The 17,350-nt window shown below is 50.2% G+C and overlaps 5 protein-coding genes across 5 annotated transcripts; 4 read left to right on the top strand and 1 right to left on the bottom strand.

Annotated features, from left to right (window-relative positions):
• Window positions 1-1,266: 1,266 nt before the first annotated feature.
• Window positions 1,267-3,924, top strand: SPBR_06616 (GTP cyclohydrolase II; the record flags this gene model as incomplete). The annotated part of the gene is made up of 15 exons (XM_040764872.1): window positions 1,267-1,574; window positions 1,635-1,753; window positions 1,904-1,973; window positions 2,039-2,178; window positions 2,240-2,283; window positions 2,342-2,379; window positions 2,464-2,533; window positions 2,595-2,634; window positions 2,694-2,749; window positions 2,818-2,943; window positions 3,009-3,164; window positions 3,340-3,482; window positions 3,568-3,597; window positions 3,681-3,766; window positions 3,851-3,924. The coding sequence occupies 15 exons, from the start codon at window positions 1,267-1,269 to the stop codon at window positions 3,922-3,924; spliced, it is 1,500 nt and encodes a 499-aa protein (XP_040616646.1).
• Window positions 3,925-10,509: 6,585 nt separating this feature from the next.
• Window positions 10,510-11,247, top strand: SPBR_07802 (uncharacterized protein; the record flags this gene model as incomplete). The annotated part of the gene is made up of 2 exons (XM_040766056.1): window positions 10,510-11,092; window positions 11,165-11,247. The coding sequence occupies 2 exons, from the start codon at window positions 10,510-10,512 to the stop codon at window positions 11,245-11,247; spliced, it is 666 nt and encodes a 221-aa protein (XP_040616645.1).
• Window positions 11,248-13,334: 2,087 nt separating this feature from the next.
• On the top strand, window positions 13,335-14,319 carry SPBR_07604 (small subunit ribosomal protein S3Ae; the record flags this gene model as incomplete). Its single annotated transcript, XM_040765858.1, has 4 exons — window positions 13,335-13,363; window positions 13,407-13,517; window positions 13,611-14,112; window positions 14,176-14,319. The coding sequence occupies 4 exons, from the start codon at window positions 13,335-13,337 to the stop codon at window positions 14,317-14,319; spliced, it is 786 nt and encodes a 261-aa protein (XP_040616644.1).
• Window positions 14,320-14,984: 665 nt separating this feature from the next.
• SPBR_07822 (uncharacterized protein) lies at window positions 14,985-15,702 on the top strand (the record flags this gene model as incomplete). The annotated part of the gene is made up of 3 exons (XM_040766076.1): window positions 14,985-15,045; window positions 15,150-15,646; window positions 15,697-15,702. The coding sequence occupies 3 exons, from the start codon at window positions 14,985-14,987 to the stop codon at window positions 15,700-15,702; spliced, it is 564 nt and encodes a 187-aa protein (XP_040616643.1).
• Window positions 15,703-16,039: 337 nt separating this feature from the next.
• SPBR_07334 (uncharacterized protein) lies at window positions 16,040-17,331 on the bottom strand (the record flags this gene model as incomplete). Its single annotated transcript, XM_040765588.1, has 5 exons — window positions 16,040-16,074; window positions 16,135-16,664; window positions 16,749-16,873; window positions 16,927-16,966; window positions 17,045-17,331. The coding sequence occupies 5 exons, from the start codon at window positions 17,329-17,331 to the stop codon at window positions 16,040-16,042; spliced, it is 1,017 nt and encodes a 338-aa protein (XP_040616642.1).
• Between the last annotated feature and the right edge of the window lie 19 nt (window positions 17,332-17,350).

Below are 17,350 nucleotides of genomic sequence, written 5' to 3'. Positions count from 1 at the left end.
GCAAATGGCTGGATTACGGACGCTGTCGGGGCAAGAGTTATGTGTTTTAGGGGAGTAGTCAGCAAGCCAACAACTGCAACTACAACTACAACTACAACTAGCGCTTGTCGCCTGTCGCAGGTTTGCGCTGTGTGCGTGCCCCTCTGCCACTTCACCAGGCGGTGAACTACTTCGTAACCCCTCTGTCGCTCAGAGCCCAAGGCCATTGCAAGCAAGACATAACCCCAGTTGATTGTCATTCGCTCGCACGTTCTACATGCTCCTGCGAGAAGGAACGAGCTGCCTCCACTTTTCTTACCTGTCCAGCACAGGTTATGGGCCACCTGTCGTCGCTCACCTGTCCCGCGCCGTGTCCGTTTTAGGTTAACTGCTTGTGGACCCCGTGATTGATAGCAGCATTCCGACAGGTTTGAACACAACCAACGACCAAGGGATGTTGCTGATAACAGCCAAAAAATATGTCACATGCCCTTACCGGCTGGGTCCGGTCTTGGACATTGAGTGAGTCGAAGAGGCGTCACTTTTGTCTGACAGCAAGAAACAGAGAAAGCGGTGGCTTTGTTTGTGAGTAGCTTGACGCCGATGCGGACAGGTGCGGCAAATGAGAGGCCAGTGCACCTGCCTTCACACTCACCTAGAGTGCGTTACTGATGTGCGCAGCTTATGCTCCCAGTTCGCACTTTCCAAATCACTACATATAGATAATGATATCGTCCCATGTCTCCGTACTTGTAGTATGCTCCCACAGTCAACTATTGCTTATCGGTTCCTTCCCCACCTGCTCTATCCTCACATCGAACCTGGCCACCTCCCATCTAGCAAATTGTCCGGAGCTACCCCGGTCAGCCGGCCAGCTTGCGAGTCTTGGGAGCGCTTGATTTCTTCCGGATATTCCGTTATCTTGTTTGTACGGAGTATACTAATATTCATTGCCCTGTTGAACTCTTCCCATCACCCAGCTCTCTCTGTTTATGACAAGAATCGGAAGCAGCTTCCTGTGGTCATCGGTCACAACTTCCGTATTAGTTGTCACTTACTAAATTGGCCGTGGAACGCTCCTGCCCCTACGTCGCTTTCTCCCTATTTACCCCTCGTGCTTTCCCTCTCTGTTCCGCCTTCGTACTTGAATCCGTCTCCCTTTTTCACCCACGGTTCCTGCCGTTCTTCTCGGAGATTGAATCCCTTTCTTGCCCAATCGATACACGTAGTGCTACGTGAAGCAATCTCCCCCCCTTTTAAATCATTCGACAAACCATCTCGCCCACAATGGCCACCAACGGAAATGCAGCGACCAGCCCCGGCCTGGTCGGTACGGAACACATCGCTGGCATCCTGGAGAAGATGCAGCAGACTCAGGCCGAGCTTCTCGCAGCCGTCAAGTCGTCTATTGCAGTGCCAGCTCCGACCACGGCTTCTGCGCCGGCTTCTGCTCTGAGCCCTGCAGCATTGTCCGCTCCGGTCACAATCGCCAACCCAGTGTCGGAACCACCAGTCGAAGCCGACAATGCTTTGGCCAACAGCCCGATACTGTCGTCAAGCCCAAAGTCCACCTTCACCTCGAGGATCGTCTTGACGTGAGTACCGCAACCGCTCTGCCAATCCCATACGTGCTGTGTGTTGATATGGACCCCTAGGACGTACCCTAAACAGATCGGCGTGAACCCGTTTCTCATGAACTGGGGCGCCGAAGATCCTACAGAGCGTGGCCCCATCGTTGTCTCTCGCGCTCCATCGACGATCCGCCGGCGAAACGGTGAGCTTCCTTTGGTACATGCTGTTGATATTATTAGAGCTTATTTATTGCTAACGAAATTTCTTGATACAAATAGCCATTGGCGGTAAGACGCAATTGTAACAGGGCTTTCTCTGCCCATATGTATGTACTAACACAATTTTCTTCTAGCTCACGGCGGTTCATACTCGATCTACTACGCCCTCGCGGTTGCGAGCCAACAATTGAATGCCGAGCATCGGTTCGTAGACCATGTCCTGGTGGGAATTAAATTCAGTACCCTTTATCCAAACTAATCTTTGACAGTCCCGACTTTACCAACACCGAGCCGGCGGTCAACATCGGACCATTCCCTCAATGGCACGACAAGAAGAAGATTGTTGCCATGGATCCTTGGGGCCACATACCTCAAACTCTCTTCAAGGAGGTGATGGACAAAGACAATGGTGCGTTTACCAGGTGCGATAGGCGATATCGGTTTTGAGTTGAGAGCTAATGATTTTCAAGTTGACATTCGCCCTACAATTGCAATCACTAGGGCGCACATGAGAGTTCGTTTCTACCTTTCCAGGCCCAAGTGTGCTCGACTGTACTAACCCGTGCCTCCAGCTTCCAGAACTTGAGGAAAGTGTCCGTAAAGGCAGACTGTGCGTGTTGATATCACCTTCGAATATATCCCTGCACCCACCTCGCGATAATCTATTTGCTAACGACCATGCCGCCATATGTAGTGTTCCTGATGGGAAGGTGTGCCTCAATGACAAGGGCGAGTTGGCAGTGACAAAGTTCGCTGTTGAACCAGTAAGAAGCTCCTATTTAGCTCTCAACAGTTAACGATAGGTGTTGACAAATGCTATCCTAGGTCTGGTATTTACCAGGAGTTGCTGAGAGATTTGGCATTGGTGAGTTACGTATTCTATCGGCGTGACAGATGCGGACATAACCAGACTAACGCTATCAGATGAGGGCACTCTTCGCCGATCCCTTTTCGAACATACAGGCGGCAGCTATCCCGAGGTGAGCTCTGGCCAACGTGCATATAACCTGTTGCTATGGCTCTTGATTGTTAGCTAACTTCATGACAGCTCATCACTCGCGGCGACATCAAGATCTTCCTGCCTCCCATTGGCGGCCTTACTGTTTACTGTTTTGGCGATCCTGCGAAAATGTCAGATGCGAGCGTCCGGCTAGCACTGAGAATCCACGATGAGGTGACTGCCCGCAGTCATTCAATGAGCACTTGTCTGAGAAGTATGAGTTACTAACATGCGTACAGTGCAACGGAAGCGACGTCTTCGGCTCTGATATCTGCACATGCCGGCCGTATCTAATTTACGGTATTGAGGAGGCTGTCAAGGAGGCTCAGAACGGAGGCAGCGGTGTTGTGATCTACTTCAGAAAGGAGGGGCGTGCCCTTGGTGAAGTAACAAAAGTGAGTTGAGCCGACTCATCACATGTGGCTCCCTTTCTTTTCGCCGTTGCCCTATACTGACAATTTTTGTTTAGTACCGTATGACCGGCTCCATTCTCTTCGATATATATGGCGAGCCTTTTAATGATGGTTTATGCTAACGTTGAGTGCCAAAGTTGTGTACAACGCGAGAAAGCGAGGCGAAGACCGCGCGTCCGACTACTTCAAGCGGACTGAGAACATTGCCGGCGTCAAGGACATGCGCTTCCAGGCTCTGATGCCGGACATTCTGCATTGGCTTGGTATCACAAAGATCGACCGGATGTTGAGCATGAGCAAGTACGTATATTTTAAGGATATACAACTAGTGGTTCGTTTATTTGATACATCAAATGCAAGTTGTGCTAATCGGATCGTCTTACAGCATGAAATACGATGCCATCGTTGGCCAAGGGTATGAACATCACGCCCACAACCAGCAACCTTTCTTCTGTCCTAGTTTGATATCGGACTAACTCTTGTCGCCTCGTCTCTTAGGATTCCAATTCACGAACGTGTCGAGCTTCCCGAGGAATGGATTCCAGCGGACTCAAGAGTGGAAATCGACGCCAAGATCAATGCAGGTAAGATATTACTTACCAGACCACCATCCGTTTTAGGAAACATCGAACTTTTGACTAACCGTGTCTCTTCCTCGTCACTTGAAGGCTACTTTACAAACGGCCACCGCATGACAACAGAGGAGCTCGAGGCCGTACAAGGCAGAACCTGGGAAGAGTAAGTCAAATCCTGCATTTCGTTTACGTCGCACTCGTTGCCCCTTCCCTGTTACCTTCCTCCTCGCTGGACATACAATCACCCCCTGACGTCGTTCAACAAATCATGCAATGTCCGAGTGCTGACCAAGTCTTCCAACGTTCCCCATAGCATCGACCATTGAGCGACTCTTTCATGTCGCTTCCGACCCCCACCAACCTGCCTCAACACTCCAAAGCCGTGCCGCGTAAGAAAGCCTTGAAAACCTGTGAGCCACGATCTGCGGGTGTACGGTTAGAAATTCCCATTTTATTGGTTAAACTAGGCCTTTTGTTCTTCTACCTGCGTGTCTAATAAAACAAAGCATGTACAACCGATTTGTCTCTGTTGCACCATATGACCAATCACTTGAGGCCTTTGTTTTATCGCGCGTTTTTTATCACCCAGTCACAGACTAGAGAAATCCTCACAATCAGTTACTAGTCAGCCCACGCCCGCGCTCCCACGAAGCACGCAAGACGACCAGTTGGATCTCGCCATACGTCGTACGTGGGCAAGAATTGACGACCCCATTGAGCATGGCTGTGGGTTGCAAAGTGCGGGATGCTATCCTTTGCCAATCAACATGTCATTGTCCATCGAATGAGACGGCGTGCTGCAGCGGCCAGTATCTCTTCTGTTTACACATCTTGTTTTCTGATAAAAACCGGTATTGAATTTTAGTAAAGCGCCATTTTGAGTGTGTACGGAGTATTGCGCATTGGTCCCGCCCCTTGTACCCCCATCACAGAATTCTCGATCCCTCATGTCCACTCAGCCGTTGTGTTTTCCAGTCAACTGTCCTTTTTTCTTCTCCACGCCTGCGTAAGCGGTGCACATGCACTGCTCCCGCCAATCTCGTTTGCCATGTAAAGGTGCTTCCCCACAGTGCGGAGCGAGAAAGCCTTGAGGGAAGGGGATAGAGAGTGTGATGCAGCAGTGCTGCCTATTTTGCCCAGGGCATTGCCAGTTGTCTTGCTCGTGACCATTGATTTTTTTTCGGTGCTTTCCAACAGAGAGACGGAAAGTAAGAGGTGTGGGGGATACATACATTCCAATGTTTGTACAAGCTGTATGTACTGGGTACTTGGATTATCGCGATTTGTGTATAATGTACTGAATATTAGGTATAGATATATCTTTTTTTTAAAAAAAAAAAATTAAAATGTAAGAACAAAATAATACAAATACAACAAAAAAATGTAAAAACAAAAGAGTACAAATATAACAAAAACGAACACACAGACACCAGTATATCTTAAAACCAAAGCCAAGTTTAATTTACTATAAACACGGCATCTCTTCAGCCATTTATGTTTCAATCCGGTGACAGCGGCCGGCGGCATTGCAGCAGGCGTGTGCAATGGTGCCGGGCCATACTTTTCAACAGAAGTTAAAGGACAACGTAACGCGACAGGAAAGAGGATTTACGAAGGGAGTATAAGAAAGTCAAACACGAAAGGCACGGAAGACGACAGTGTGACTAGGTTCCCCTTAGGACAATGGACCGGGAGAAGTGCTGCAGAATGTGTCATTTCGTCGCAGGAGGACACAGAAAAGACCTCTTGTTGGGCTTCATTCGTCACTCTATAGAGATAGGATGCAAAAGGAAAGCAGCCTGTATATGCGGCCGTATTTCATCTTTACGTTTCGAATCAAATTGGCGTCGTCTGGTCTCGCCTTTTCATGAACTACAATGCCATGGACGGCACATAGACAATGGTGGGCTTGGGCAGAAAGATTAGACATATACGTAGGAAGGGTGCCATACATTACAGCCGGTGTGACGCAGCACACCGGCGACGATCAATTTACTATAATAGAATGCAGTGGCGTTGTAGTACGATGTACTTGTGCAGGTGCATTTATATGATTACAGAGCTGGGTACCGTGTACCATCGCTGCATGTACGGAAATGTAACCAGGGCATCTCGTTAGGATTTGTGTCGTGAAAGGCTACAGGCAATCTCTTTGTCATACCAGGCCAGAGACGCGGGTGGGGGCGTATGAGTTTCTGTTGTCATGACATTGTTGTAAGGAAAATGTACAACGGCAAGAATACAAGTCAACGAATTTCCGGTTATATTTTAGCGAGGCCCTGCTAGGACGGGATGCAGAGCAGAACGGTTCAAGGCCTTTGGCAGGATTCTGTCGTGCAAAATGGAACACGTGATGGCAATGAAAGGGAGGGATTAAGACTTGGAAGTCAATGACGAGGTAGACTTCCTGACCGGCTGCTTGCCGTACTGGCCGCTGCCGGGTAAGGGCGAAGCGGGAGGTGTACGACGTAATACTTCGTATGCAGAGACTCGAGAATAATGGACGGGCCAGAGTGTGCAAGCTGGAGCAACGGCTGAAGTTCCTTGGCAGCAAGAGGTTTATGACGAACGGAGCAGAACGTAATAAAACGGTAAAACACCAGCAAGATGATTTTCGAAGACACGGAATATGACACCTGTAGAAAGGTTGGTAGCGTATCATTAAGGTTCTTCTCTGAAATCACAGCACACTGCGCAGTACTTGCGAAACACGGAGATCGAACACGACAAGGGAATCGTAGTGGGAGGAAAGAGTGAGGCGGGCACATGCTCGGGCATGTCAAATCACTGATGAGGAGGTTGAGACCGGTCAATGGACGTCGGACGCCGCTGACATGAGACAAGAGCAAAAAAAAGGGGGAGGCGAGTTCGAGACACTTCTCGGACTTTGATCATCACACTTTTTCCTCTTGCTTTCTTGCCGCCTTGTTAGCGTTCCTTTTTGCTGACCCCCAGCGTCCTCCTCCTCAGAATGCCTGGAAATCCTTGTTAGCTCCCAGAATATCTTCCGAAAGACGGTCGCTGATACACAAACAAAAGAATCTAAGGAATAAGAATGCCCCTTATTTTGTCTTCCTTTGGGGCTCGTTAGTTTCTCGACTATTCGGTCTGGGGGACGAACAAGCCTAGTATTGGAAGAAAGTGCAATCACTCGCTGAGGAGAAACACTGTGTCTCTCCACTTGAACAACGCAGAGCCAACGTCGTAGTAAGATACAATACAACAAACAGACAAATCAGACACTCGAAAATGGAAAATGGCCCCGTCCACGTACATGTACATATGTATTTGTACCCAACTGGGTTTCGAATTCGGGCGTGTGACGTCCGGACACCAGTCTTCCATGGGGCAGGTCACTGCGAATGAGACGTAAGTACGAAGCAGAAGGTTTTTGGTTCAGTAAGGAGAGAGACGGTTGCACGCGAAATGTGTCGTACAAACGAGAAAATGGACGACTTACACTGAGTGTGGAGGGTCTCTAAAATAACCGACGCCCGACCGAGCCGGCCGCGCCGACCCTCTTCCCCGGATAGGTAGTCCAGTACGGCTGGTCCTTAGCCTTGCTCGAAATATGTCTGAAATGTAAAAAATTTTGGCCACTGGGCGCGAAAACTCTGCCAGGTCTCCGTCAATACGGAGTACAACGAACACAAAGTGCTGCACGCCGTGTAGTGTAGCAGCGAAGGAATGGCCATGGACGGGTCGCAAAGGACTTGCGCGTGCTGAACATGGCACGCAAGGGATGACAGTCTGTCCCTGAGAATCGCGCTGGGGCCTGGAAGACGTGATATTTTTATTGGGGTTGACAACACCAGCTTCACAAGGGGGCAATGGCGTCAGCCCCCTCCTAACGTGCTGCCACACCACTTCTACGATGTAGGGAGAATGAGGCGCAAAAGAGGGAAGTGGCACTCCGCCTTCCGCCTTCCCTTCCGCCTTCCGCCTTCCGTTTTCCGCGCCTTGCTTTGTACCTGCTCTGCTAGTCGCTGTTTCCCTACAAACAAACGACTCAAACGACTGTGTTCGCCGATTCGGAAGGAGTTGCAAGTCTCCTCTTCTCTTCTGTCCACCCCCTCTTTGTTTCTCCTCACTTCCCTCTCGTCCTCCTCGTGTCTTCTCTCTGAGCTGGCATCGCACGTCCTCTCCTCTTTCTCCCCTCCCTGGCCCTCTCTCGCCCATCGCATCGCGCATCGACAGAGTTCCAGACACGCATAGTTCAGTTGGACCCACACCACCTCTTGAGAGGTGGTTAGTGCGTGCCCAACCCAACGGTCGACACTCCGTCCGGGTCTCACAAAAAGGGGGCGGCCTGGCCAGGCCACCCGCTAAGTTAACCTTTGCAAACGGCACACACACACACAGAGTGACAAGGATTGGCAGGGAAAGCAGGCCAACTGTTGGCCTATGGTACAGAAGTGAGAGAAAAAAGACACACCACAAACTGCGGAGAACACACGGAATAGTATCGTTTTATCTCCCTGTGTGCTGTGCCTCTTTCTGGTTCTGCGCTCAGCGCACGCCCTGCTTCAGAAACCATTGGACGAGAACAGCTCTCGGAAACGGTACAGGAGGCCTGATAACAACGCAAAGACCGCAATCACCACAACAAAAGGGACCATGGGAGAAAAGCACGCAAAGATTACCTGCCTGGGAAGACGGCGGAGCTGCCCATATTCATTGTCCATCTCCAGTCCCTTTTCCTTTCCTCTCTCTCTTCCATTTTCATCAGGCTCGTGCCCACGTGCATCACGCATCTGCCCATGCTCCTTCAACACACTTCGGCATAGTCCGATGAAGGGGGAAACATCTGCCGGTAAATGTAATGACAACAGTGCGTCAGTTGTCTTTTTGTCACTGATTTATGTGTGCTGACGGTGGAGAGTGTTCTTCCGTGCTTCTGGGACCATCCAAGTAATTTTACCTCATGTTGACGCTTATTTTAACTAACAAAAACTGCCCAAAATATGACAACAAAGAGCGGAGAAAGAGAAGAAACGGCTCCATATCCATTTGCTGATCGTGAAAAGCGGTGACTGATGGAAAAGCATCGAGCTTCGTCGCCCAACCTCCACTCTTATTATGAATCTCCATATGTTGTACACCGCCCACCCGTCTCACTACAGTTTTGTCACGGGATCCTGTCCATCGACTGCGCGTGGGGTCATCGATGCTTTCCGTCGTCTGCTATCTCGATACAAAATGTCTCTCAAATCACCTAACAAAGGGATCTTCCAAGCCGGTACGCGACCTCAGAAGACAAGTGCACGGAATCTGAACTATACAAAAACAGCACAAATGATCTGAGGTCGGACGTGAAAAGTTGGTGATGATCATCAGCACTGTTGTGTTGGCGTCTTGGGGCCTGGCCCGGTTTGGCATGGTTTGGCGTATCTTCCCGTCTCGTCTGCTGTCATTCACCCCCTGTTGACTTGTCACTACTCCCCTGCTGGTCCCAGGTCCCGGCGATGCATGGGTGCGGGTTCCTGACTTTTCTGGGGCTTCCTTTCGTTAACTTTTCTTCTTTGGTCTCTCCTAGTTCGTCTTGTCCCCTTTCGTCGGCCGCTCACTATTTGACATTTCTCCTTTTGTCATTCAATATCGTTCTCTACTCAGGACTCCTGATTTCCTTCTTTCCCTGTTCTTTTGCTGGCCTTCTTTCGTTCTCCCGCGCTTCCACCGACCCTACAAACCCCCATTCAGCTGAAACCCCTGTCCACCTGAGCCCAACAAAATAAAATAACTAATTAAAAAAGCATCGTACTACAAAAAGAAATAAGAACAGAGGACAGGGGGTGAAATAAACCGGTGTCAAGTTTAGAATAATGCCCACCCATAACCGACTGGTATCTTTGGGGATGGGATGGGACGGCGGATGCGTCGTGGTGGTGGCGTGGTGGGAGTGTGCCAGACCCCCATGTGAGAGTGAGGCGCGACGTATGAGGGCGTGCAGACGTTCGTATTCCTCTGTCTTTTCATATTTTCTTCCCGCCTTATTCTCGCGTCTTTCCATTAAAGTTCAACACCCCCCCTTTTTTCTTTGTAGCTCTCAGGTCTTCTTTTCCCTCTTTTTTATTTTCATCTCTTTCTCTCCATTTACTTTTGTCGCCAAGCTTCGAAACTGATTCCTCCGCTCCATACTTTATTCTCGGATACATATTGCTGCGTCCGACGCGTACGTGTTGCAACTCTTATAGTACCCTCGATCGGCTTTCAAATAACCTGTTACATACAACATACTTCTTGTATATTTTTATTTAATTTATGTCGACGCTTCTATTGATCTTTTATCTTCATGTTTTACTCTCATCCTGCCCTCTTCATATAACCTGCTTCTCGCACGACATTTGACAACTGGCATCGCTGAACCATCTCCGATGACAACCAGTAATTGTCCGCACTTTCAAAGCTCACATTAAATTGAACGCCATCACTTCTTCACAGCACCTTCGACAAACATCAACACAGCGGCACAATATCCTAGATTGGATTTTGAGGAAGAAAGGGTCGTCTTCCATTAAATCTTCCATCTCAACTGACCGTTGCCTTTCAATATTCATCGACCCCTTTTGCATTCATTTGTCGGTTTTTTATTGCCCTCCAAATTGTCAACACCGCGGTCGATTCCCGCCAAACACCCGATCTGTGTGCACCGGTCTATCGACGGCACCAAACGCTAACGACGTCATTTCGCCTGGTTTTGTTGACATTGCACATGGTGTTTTCCTATAAAACTTGCACTTGCAGCCATAACAATGCAGCCACGAGCAGCGTCTCGATCTTCTGGCCAGAGACGCCCGCGCCTGCTCCGAGCCTCGGTCACTGAACCCTCTCTCTTCACATCCTCCACCGGCAGCCACGCCCTCGATATGGCACTGCCCAGCTCCTACCGCAGCAGTCACATCAGCAGCGGCCACACAAGCCCAAGCGGCGTTGAGAGCAGCAACAGCAGCAACAACGGCGTCCCCGGTTATAGTAGCTACCGCCGCGCCACCGACCTCCTCAATCATGTCGCGTACCTCTCGTCCTGTGCAACCTCGCCCGTTGCTTCGTTTTCGAACGGCGCTCTGTTTGACCGCATGAGTAACGGCGGTGGCGGCTCGCGGCGGACTTCACCGCACGGCAGCGAGCGCCGCTCGTCGGCTGCAGCCGTTGTTGGTAGCCGCAACGGCACGACAGCCGTCAGCAGCACCGGTCCCGGCGGCAGCGGCATGCGATCTGCTGGCGACTCTTCTGTCGATGCATGCCGCCGGCGGGCCAATACGGACGAGGTGTTTGGCTCGTCACCGGCCTCAACGCACACGAGCAGCTCTCTCGATGATCTGCAACACAGCCCTTGTAAGTCGTGACCCTTTTATTCTCGTTCTTGTGTCTCTGTTCCTTTTGATTTACTCTTTACTGACTCCCTAGGCTCGGCAAACTACTACAGCTTCCCCAGCTTCGACATATACGACGACAACCAAGACAAGGAAGACGATGACGTTGACAACTAGACGAGAGTCTAAACTGAACCTTTACAGCTCTACGAAAAGCGACAACAAATTGAATCTGAAACAAATCACGAAGAATAACGACCATACAGAGACCGCACCAATTTTTACACATCCTCACACCACACACTACACACTACACATACCCCAGACACATCACTCCGATCGTCAGCCACGGCCAAAGCTCGCGCCTTCATTTTATTTGAAGTTCACCGTCTCTTCCACATTTTTTATCGACACACGACTTTATTTTAACCACGCAATTCAAATCGGACATAGCTAGAGGAGACGACGAAGGTGACATGTAATTGACAATCCTTGAAATAGGATGTCGAATCGAGTTGCTCTATAGTCTAACCTTGCTATTGTCCTACTCTCTGCCTTCTTCGACCCCTGGAGAGACATCTTCATGGGCGTTATAAGCAGGATTTTATTGGAAACAAGAAAAGGAGAGTTTGCAAAAAACAAATGGCAAGCGCCAGGACCCAATAAGAAGAGAACGGACGAGAATCCAGCGAACGGAGAGACGTCGACGCGGCCTGGAAAAGCCAGCGTCCCATTTCACCGTTTGCATTGTCGACACCGTTTGCATTGTCGACATTTTTTTCTTTGGGACTCTATAAGCTGCCACAAATCGTTAGAGAAAAATAACGGGAAGAGACTGGAGAAAAAAAATTAAAAGAGAGCATGGGTGCTGGTTTGTTGCTCATGGGCGTTTTTATTTCACGAGAATGCACACCAAAAAGTACACGAGAACCATGAATCCATGACGTCCACGACATAGAAAAGAAAACGCAAAAAAGATAGCACGTTGATCGTTATACAATACCCAATCCATTTCCACTTCGTTCATTCGGCCGAACTGCGATCGTTTTGACATATCTATAGCTAGTACCATGCGTTTAGGACAAGACATGGCACAAGCATAGAGCAACACTGCTTGCCTTATATGTAGCCCAAATAATGGCTTACCAACTGAATCTAGCTTCTTTCTTACGACGCGTTCGTAACCGAACGTGTAGTATATTTATTCCGGGAGTACAAATAATCACTCGTTGACGTTGGCTGCCCATCTGGCAATGAAAGACAAGCAGTCAATCTGTTTTCGATCACAAGGCGGCACGTCGCCGCAATATTGGTTAGGCCTGGGACATAGAAGGCGAACAGGAGTTCAGGATCCTGATGGCAGCGTTGAATTATCGAAGATGCGGTTGCGTCCTACGGTGGATAAGTGATACTGACATAATATATCGGACATAACGATATCAGGAGACTTGCCTCATTAGTAGCATCTTTACTGATAAGCATTTATGCCGTCTTATCGTGTGGCCCTGACGGCCCAGTTTAAATTTGAGAAGCCCTAACTGCCTCTCAGCCAATGGAAATTCACCATTACCAAAAACAAGCCCCACCGCTTTTACTCAAAAATTTTGCCCACAGATTCTTTCGCGGGCGTTTTGGTTCTGTAGCCCCAGTCTCTGTGCGTTTTGGCTGGCTCTTTCCCTCTGTCACGCTTCTGTGTGTGGCAGACCCTCCCCTCTTTTCCCTAGGGCGCCTCTGAATTTTTTTCGGCCATTCCCATTATTTCGCTTTTCAATATTCCCCGGCCACGAACCCTCACACTCTTTTTCACCTCTTTCTCCCATCACCAACCCACCCGTCTTCCACGAACCCTTCCATCAAGTCACGACAACATAGTCTGCAAAGATGGCGGTCGGAAAGTACGAAACACGAACAAATCCCATTTGAACGTCTTTGCGACTTTACGTTTCTGCGTCTCTTCCAAATTTCTTTCGGCCTCAGAATCTCTCGCGTGCGATCTCGATTTGTCTCAAAAAAAGAAACATTGGCTCCGTGGACTCTTGACTTTGTTATCTTTGGCAATGCTTTTCCTCCTGTCCTCCTCGACGAGGGCTCTTCCGTTTTCTTACCGACTGCCGACAGTAACGGAGCGACACAATATGCTGGACTTGGCGCTGCAATATTGATGGGAATTCAAGTTTGAGATCCACGGAACCAATGCGACTTTTGCAAAGATAAATCAGAGAAACGCACAAAGACGATGATGGGACGAGAAGGACACGGGAGAGATGGAAACGAAAAGACGACGAGACGAAACGTTAAAACCGAACACCATTTGCTGACGGTTTGAACTCTTACAGGAACAAGAGATTGTCCAAGGGCAAGAAGGGCCTCAAGAAGAAGACCGTCGACCCCTTCACCCGCAAGGACTGGTACGCCGTGAAGGCCCCTACCACCTTCGCCACCCGGGAGTAAGCAATTCCTCAATCTTAGATCCGAATTTCGACAACGGTCAGGTCCGAAAAGTACGAGATTACAGGTTCTAACTCTCCCTCCTTTTACAGTGTCGGCAAGACGCTCGTCAACCGCACCTCCGGTCTGAAGAACGCCAACGATGCCCTGAAGGGCCGCATCATCGAGGTTTCCCTTGCTGATCTGCAGAAGGATGAGGAGCACTCGTTCCGCAAGGTCAAGCTCCGGGTTGACGAGGTCCAGGGCAAGAACTGCCTGACCAACTTCCACGGCCTGGACTTCACCTCGGACAAGCTGCGGTCGCTCGTCCGCAAGTGGCAGACTCTGATCGAGGCCAACATCACGGTCAAGACCACCGACGACTACCTGCTGCGCCTGTTCGCCATTGGCTTCACTAAGCGCCGCCCGAACCAGATCAAGAAGACTACCTACGCCGCCTCTTCGCAGATCCGCGCCATCCGGAGAAAGATGACCGAGATCATCCAGCGCGAGGCCAGCAGCTGCACCCTGCAGCAGCTGACCGCCAAGCTGATCCCCGAGGTCATTGGCCGCGAGATTGAGAAGTCTTCCCAGGGCATCTATCCCCTGCAGAATGTTTGTTCTCCCCTCGTATCTTTCCCTTTTATTTGTAGTTGTTTTCAATATTAACAACACTAGGTCCACATCCGCAAGGTCAAGATGCTGAAGCAGCCCAAGTTCGACCTGGGCTCTCTGCTGGCCCTGCACGGCGAGTCGGGCGGTGGCGAGGATGGCCAGAAGGTCGAGCGCGAGTTCAAGGAGGTTGTCCTGGAGGAGGTATAAATGTGCTCTCCCACACACTTTTTCTGTTGTGGGCAGGCCAGGCGTGCTTTATTTTTGGGACGATGGCGGCTTTGAATGAAGACGTTTAAGGGCAGAGGTTGTTTGACTTTATCGTTTGGTGTTTTTATTTTTTCTCTTGTGTTTCCTCTGCTTCTTCCACGTCTCTACAGAAAACGAGATTATGAAAAGCAGATACGAGGGATGGGCAAAAAAAGAGAGAGGGCGTTGGTATTATGCTACAATACTCTTCAAACCAAAAGCAGTCAGGGACCATCATACACACAATAAAAAAAAGTTTAATAACAAGTAGCCAACCGACAAACTTGGGCAGAGTTGAGTAGCGAATCAATTCCTGTTGTGACCTCGACACGACGGCGATGTGTTTGTGGCGACAAAATTGGGCCATTGGGCCAATCGCATTGCTGTAGACTGGACGCTCCAGTGTTTGTCGTCTGCCAATTAACTGAAGGGCCCACTAACGCCTTCCCGCCTTTCGCCTTTCACATGGCTGTATCTGGCAGTAGTACCTGCGCAATCTAGGCTGGTACGTCATTTCGCACGACTCTGTTGATTTTCTTTACGACACTTCTGCCACAACACGATTCTTGCACTTTTCTGCACATATTCTCTGATACCTCGGATCTGCACATGTCACAAAAGCCAACATGACCGAATCAGCACTCAAGATCCTCATCATTGGGCCTTCAAACGTCGGCAAAACGGCGCGTCAGTCTCCCTCTCCTTTCTGACGTCCTTTCGAGATTATCTTTGCTGGGGGTATGCCGCTGGCGACTGTTCCTGGATTGTACTGACCAGTAACGACTCTACAGTCCTCAAGCGATATTGCGACAACGACTTCGATCCCAACGATGCATCGGCCACCATCGGCATCGACATGCATGTAAAGCGGCTCTCCGTCCGTGGCAAGAATTGCCGTGTCATGCTCCTCGACACGGCGGGCCAGGAACGCTTTCGCACCCTGTCGACAAGCTACTACCGCGGCGCCCACGGCATCGTCTTTGTCTACGACATCACCAACCGCACAACGTTTGAGCAGATGGACAGCTGGTTCGCCGAGGCCGAAGCCAACACGGCCATGGCTGGTGCCGGGTCTTCAATAAAGTGCCAGTTCTGCCTGGTGGGCGCCAAGGTGGACCGCGCAGGCACAAGTCGCGCCGTGTCGATGGAAGAGGGCGCGGCGCTGGCAGCCAAATACAATGACAACGACGGCGCAGCACCTCTCTTCTTTGAGACTAGTGCACGGACGGGCGAGAACGTACGGGAACCGTTTGTCGCCCTGGTTGACCGGATCGTGGCCTCTGGTGCTGTGAGTGCGCCTCGACGAGCAGCCGAAACTGTGTCCCTAGGTGCAGGTAGTCGTGAGGGAGAAGGACAAGCTAGCTACCTCGCCAACTGCTCTTGCTGAGAGCGGCATATGTGGTGTGCTCAGTGTATCTTCTTGCCTGATTTGTTATTTCCTATTGCGATACCCTTTCCCCATCTTTAGCACCAAAGATCCTACGATAATGTTGCACATTTGTGTTTACGGCTATATTAGAAATATCATTCTAGACAGAACATGTTATTCATTTGCAATTAATGTCTATTTGCGGACAAATCTCAAAGGATTGTCTATATCTGGGACGATTTTCTAGGTATTCTTCCACCTCAAAGTGTGGACTGGTAAGTGTGGACCGGTATTGGCCATTTTCCACTTTACTCAATCGTCCCTTGGAGTGAGAAAGCGGACAACGGCTGTAATAGCATCAGTCAGCGAAGGTGCAAGATATGCTTTCAACGACAGCAAGGACATACCTTGTCGGAAGGCCTCGGGGTTTTCTGATATCACCCAATGGCCAGCCTCAATGTCGACCGCTTCAAACCGCGGGAAGAACTGTCCGATAATGGGCAGTGCCTCATCCGGCACGTAGTGACTCTTGGTGCCGCGCACAAAGAGCGCTGGTTTCTCAAAGCGCACTGCGTTGGTGTCTTTGTACGGGAAATCGCCCAGTACGTCCAGTGCCTTGCCAAGCGTGCCGAGCGGGATGCGGAACTGCAAAATGGTTTTGCCAGCCTCGGGGCTCGGATCGTCGTCGGGCACTTTCACGCGGTGCAGGTTACCCATCAGGAAATGGCGGATAGTGAGCGATGGCTCGTAGCTCTGCAAAATCTTGTCGGCCTCGGCCTGGCGTTTGACGCGGCAGAGATCGACATACTTCATACCGCGGACGTATGTGCCAAAGTTGCTGAGGAGGGCGGCATCGATGGGCGCATTGTCGACGGGGATGATGTCGCGGACCATGTCGGGCGACTTGAGAGCCAGCACCATGGCCGTTTTTGCACCCCTTGGACGGTTAGTTCCTGCAATGGGAAAATTATGTGCCACCAGCAGAGCAAAAGTAGAACAAACCAAACCAAATAAAACATACATTGAGTGCCCAATAATCGACGGGTCAGTCAGGCCGTGCTCCTTGATAAAGTTGGCCACGTCGTCGGCCATGACTTCATAGTCATGGCGCGCAACATGGGGGGAGTCGCCGTGGTTTCTCATGTCCTACAATGTCAGCGGCAAGCAGGACAAGAAAAAATAACAGAGGATCTTCGTACAAGAGCATATATTGACCGTCCTAGGTCCCTTGCCAAGACTCTGGTCTGTCGTTAGCAAACCGTTTCCCCCAGTGTACGCAGTCCCAATCCCGTATAGTTTGTCAGGCACTGAACTTACTTACTTATGCTCCGGTTGTTCTTCTTGGACCCAAACAGGCCGTGCAGGACCAGAATCGGACGCGTCTTGTCATCGGCCACCGGCTTCTCGGGCTTGTGCAGGTCAAACGCCAGCTTCACCGGGCCGTCGTCACTTCCGACAGATTTTGATGAGTACGGAGCATGTGCCGCCTGTAAGCTACCCAACACATGTCTCTGACCTGGTTTCCTTGATGTCCATTGCAAAGACGAAACCTGTATGGAGCGGTGTGCCAGTCGGCTGCCCCAGACCGGAGCTCGGGCGGCCATGATGTTGTTTACCTCGAGA

Source organism: Sporothrix brasiliensis (assembly GCF_000820605.1).
Source record: "Sporothrix brasiliensis 5110 chromosome Unknown Cont20, whole genome shotgun sequence".
NCBI lineage: Eukaryota > Fungi > Ascomycota > Sordariomycetes > Ophiostomatales > Ophiostomataceae > Sporothrix > Sporothrix brasiliensis.
This window is presented reverse-complemented; position numbering and strand designations above follow the sequence as displayed.